Source organism: Nannospalax galili, unplaced genomic scaffold, assembly GCF_000622305.1.
Source record: "Nannospalax galili isolate Female #2095 unplaced genomic scaffold, S.galili_v1.0 scaffold204, whole genome shotgun sequence".
NCBI lineage: Eukaryota > Metazoa > Chordata > Mammalia > Rodentia > Spalacidae > Nannospalax > Nannospalax galili.
Window position 1 is genome coordinate 503,842 of NW_008350959.1, and position 4,810 is coordinate 508,651.

General features: G+C 46.0%; 1 protein-coding gene across 1 annotated transcript in view; it reads right to left on the reverse strand.

Annotated features, from left to right (window-relative positions):
• Window positions 1-4,810, reverse strand: part of Antxr1 (ANTXR cell adhesion molecule 1) — a 254,868-nt gene that overhangs the window by 215,492 nt on the left and 34,566 nt on the right. The window contains 1 exon segment of the mRNA XM_029553527.1: window positions 871-942. Coding sequence (XP_029409387.1) covers window positions 871-942 — 72 coding nt within the window.

The following is a 4,810-nucleotide window of genomic DNA, read 5'->3' on the forward strand; positions in this document are numbered from 1 at the left end:
GTCCTAGAACTCACTATGTAGACCAGGCTGGCCTTGAACTCATAGAGATCTGCCTGCCTCTGCCTCCCAAGTGCTGGGATTAAAGGCATGTGCCACCACGCCTAGCTATCTCCTAAATATTTTTAACACCACACACACACTGTCTGTCTCCTCCCTGTCCTTGTTTTCCATTTTCTCCTTTCAGCACCTGCGCTCCTCAGTCACCAGGTTTTGGTAATTCCTGTTGCGGATTCGAGGACACCGTCTACCCTTCCTCTCTCCTTAGATGGGTAAGTGGGTAAGAGCATGTTGATCAATAACTGAATTTGGGAGGAGATTATGTGCCATTACCCTGGCTCAAAGGATCTTCTATGATGAAAAATGGGACTGAAGAGCCTCATGTTCACTCCCACTGACTAAAGATTCCATGAAAGTCATCTTGTACCAGGAGAGCTATGTTGGAATTCACATTGCTCAGACCAACTGCACCAAACACCTCAACAACGTGTTGCAGGTGCATCCATGAAAGCTGTGGTGTCGGTGTGACCCCACAGAGGGTGGTGTCACCTCCTTTACTAGTTGGTGTCCATAAGCAGCACGTGCATGGTTCATAGTGACTATGCTCAAACCCACCTGGAAAGGTAGAGGCAAGCCTGCACAGAGAATGCAGGGGAATGTGACCAGCCACGACTCGCTCAGGACTGGGAAGTGGTCACACTAAAACCAGGAGGGCTGTGGGCAAACTGACATGAGCTGGTAGCCCTGCATTCTGTGACACCTGACTCACAGGTCCATTTAGTATGCACTTTCAAAGTGTCTGGTAGTAAGCAGAACAGTAAATGGGCTGGATTCACTGTCAGCTACAGAGGCAAGTGCTGAGATGATGCTCACCTGATGAATTTATGAGCCAGCTGCTCCACAAAGTAGTAGATTTCATTCCAGTGGTGCAGCACGCTTCCTGACCTAGGAGGCAAAGCAAGCATTCTATTAACATGTTGGGTTATTTTTCTTCGTAGTCTGTAATCCTATACGAAACCAGCCTATTAACTGGGTTCATTGCCTGAAACTCATGTAACATTGGAAAATATCTGGAAGGCTGTTTTAAGATTTTTGTTGAATTCTCCCAACCCCACCCCTCCCCACCCCTGTCTATACTCACACTGCAAAGTACACAGACAAACAAAAAGAGGGGCTCAGACAGAGTCACAGATTAGTTCCAGGTCTTTATGATACAGTTATTTTGTGTTATTTCAACCATTCCTCTAAAGAGAGATGCTATTCCAAGTCTTTCAAATAAAAGCAGCAAACTGACAAAACAAGCAATAACTTCATTTATAAATACAGATATCTGTAAAATCCTTAAATAAATTTTTGGCAAAATGAATTCTGCAGGGTTCCTAAACAAAAGCCAATGGGCTGGTGGAGTTTATCCCTGGATATGGTACTCCAGTTGTGTAGGGTACAGAGAGAAGATAGAAGGAAGGAGAAGAGGCTCAGGGGAAAGGAAAGGCAAGAAGGGAGGGAGGGAGGGAGGGAGGGAGGGAGGGGGAAGGAGGGAAGAAGGGACAAAAGGAGAAAGGAAGGAGGGAGGGAAGGAAGGAAGAAAAGAAGGGAGAAAGGGTCAGAGGAAAGGGTCAGCATTTCACCCCATGGCTGCCCAGAAGCAGAAGAGAGAAGGAAAGAGACCAGTTTCCCACAATTCTCCTTAAGGCCCCACCCCCATGACTTAAGACTTCCATTAGACCCATCTCTTAAAGCTTCCCTCATAGTGCCAAGTTGATCCTCAGTCTGTAATACCAGACTGCGGGGCAGCCCAGATCCAAAGCAGAGCGGCCTCTTCCTTTCACTATGTGTTTATGTCCTGTGCCTACAACATGAGGCCTTCAGGACTGCTGGGGCAAGCTCACCCACTTGTCCTTGTTCTTTAGAATTTCCTGTTTGGCCTTTCACCTTCATTTCATTTTTTTAAAAAATTTGTTGAATTTTTTTTCGTGTATTTCATACAGAACATACCAAACAATATTATTCGTCTTTATACCTGCATCCCAAATGACACCATCCCTTAACCCCACCCCCCCCGACTTACACTGGAGCCAATATACTCTGTCATCCCTGTTACTGCCCACTGTGTTGTCAGTACCCGCAGCTGTTCCTCAGTGCAAGTCCATCTGCTGAGTCTAGTCAGCCTATCTGGAGTCCCTTGTTTTAGAAACATCAGCTCTTCCTCATCTAGCAGCAATCAGTTGCCAACATTCCTTTAGATAAGATTGGGGTCTGCTGTTCATTTTCCCAGTTCTATGCTCGGTTACTGTCTGGGAGTCTCTAGGGCCAAACTGGCCAACAATTCAAAGGAAGGTATCTCCTGTCTGGCATTGTTTCATGTTATGTAGCCTTTAGCTATACACATGGACTCTTAAAGAAATATACTGATCACTTTAATCTTTGGTTACACTTTCCTTTTGGTGTTAAAGACCATACAGTTGACCTAGATAAACCAATTTATTTTTACTCTTAAGGTCATTTGAGGATCTGTTCCTCAGGGGTCACATGGGCGTGGGAGGAGTCCCTGGCTCCTTTCTTTTACCAGTTCCATCTATGTGATGATAAGTCAAAAGTCTGCTCTACCATGGCTGGCTTCACTTGGAAGCACGGAGGAAATGTTTCCTCTGACTTGACCCTCCTCTTTGTAGACTGTACACTGGTTCAAGTCTATCTTGTGGGGTCTCCGTGGCCTCCCTGAACAACAGGACACGTGATTCACCACAGTTACAGGACATTTTGAGAGCCATTCCATAGTACTCTGGAACTTAGTCGACCTTGGAGGGCAAGAGGCAAAAACTGTCCTTTAAGTCCCTATGTTCCAATTGGCTAGCTCCTCCAATGGGTGGGGCCTGACACGGAGCATGGACTAGAAGGGGCTGCTGGGAGCCATCTTGGGACAGAAGCCGGGAGCCATGGGTAGCATGTGTGGTATGGGGAATGCGCAGCCAGCTGCAGCAGCTCAAAGACAGAATGGACTGTCCCTTGTGGACCTGGGGTGAGATCGCTGGCCCCTGAGGCATGAGAGAATGCTAGTGGGGACTATGGTAGTCATGGGTGGTCTGATATGGTGGGTTCTGAGCCATGCTGCTGGAGGCGTGGGGTTAGGCACTGGGTTCTCATTCCTTTGTAAGTTAATAAATACACATAAAATATATTATATGGTTTGTCTGATAGTGCAGGAGACCCAGAGGGAATTCAAGCCACAAAACTGGCGAAGTCTGGCTGGATAAAGGAACTACAGCCTTGGGGATGCGGGTCTCAGAAAGCAGTGCTATTCCTGCTGCCCCTGTGGCAGGTCAGCTGGGCTCTGAGTCCCAAATCCAGGAGAGAAGCCAATTAAAATCCTTATGCTTAATGGGGTTAGGGATAGTCATATGGGATATACAATGGATTATAAAATCTGTAACTAAGAAGAGGCCAGTCACGCAGAGTGTGGGCCAAGCTACGTTGTAAATGTGGGGATAAGTTGAGGGTATGTGAAGATTTGTTAAAAGTTACCCAAAGGCTAGAAAATCTTTTACCTGCTCTGGACCCAAATGGAGCACTGAGAGAGAAAACTCATATGCTTAGTGGGGTTAGGGATAGTCATATGGGTTATACAATGGATCATAAAATCTGTAACTTAAAAGAGGCTAGCCATGCAGAAGCATGGGCCACAGCTATGTTGTAAATGTGGGGATATGTTGCAGGTATATGAAGATTTGTTAAAGGTTACCCAAAGGCTAGAAAATCTTTTACCTGTTCTGGACCCAAACAGAGTGTCCAGAGAGAGAGAGTGGCCACTTTGCATGATAAAAGACATGCCCCAGGCGGGGAAAGCTGAAAAGGCTGCACTGGCAGACCCAGTGGGACCCTTTGACTTATGTAAAGTCCAAGGACTCGGAGGAAAAGACAGATAATAGTAAAAAGGAGAAAAAAAAGCTAACTGTGCTGCAGCTAGGAAATACTCCACGCCAGAGTGTCCAGAGAGAGAGAGTGGCCACTTTGCATGATAAAAGACATGCCCCAGGCGGGGAAAGCTGAAAAGGCTGCACTGGCAGACCCAGTGGGACCCTTTGACTTATGTAAAGTCCAAGGACTCGGAGGAAAAGACAGATAATAGTAAAAAGGAGAAAAAAAAGCTAACTGTGCTGCAGCTAGGAAATACTCCACGCTAGAACTGTTAAAACTAGGAAAAACTTACAAGCAAGCAAGCAGAGAGCCCCTGGCCACGTGGCTTGTAAGAGTATAGGACATGGGAGCAAATGATGTCAGTTTAAGTCCTTCAGAAGCTTCACAGCTGAGTTATATAACCACCCATCCGTCCTTCTATATAGGCTGTTCAACCTAGGCCAATGGAGGGGGGAGCAGTCCTTAATGGGGTGGCTGGTTGAAGGCATTAAAGATACATGGTTGTCACCAAGGGAGACTAATATGATTGGCAGGGGCTGGAGGACTATAAAGGAGGGACAGGCATTACTGAGAGAACTAGGTATGAGAAAAGCAATATATGATGTCCAGTTCACTGGGCCAGATGAGACTGAGTTCACCAGAGAGATGAAAGAAAGCCTAATTCAACTGGGACCTCAAGAATGGTATGGGACTTTAATGGTTTTACTAAGCCCTTTAATGGGACAGGATCTTTGTAAAGTGAGAGTGGCTTTGGCAAATCTAAATGACTCTGACCAGCATGTAAAATGTGCCTGCAGAATAAAAGAACACCCTATGAGAGATATAAAAGAGACAAGACAGAAGAAACGGCCCATTTGGGTTACTCGAAGACAAATGTGGCAAGACTTATGTAGAGCTC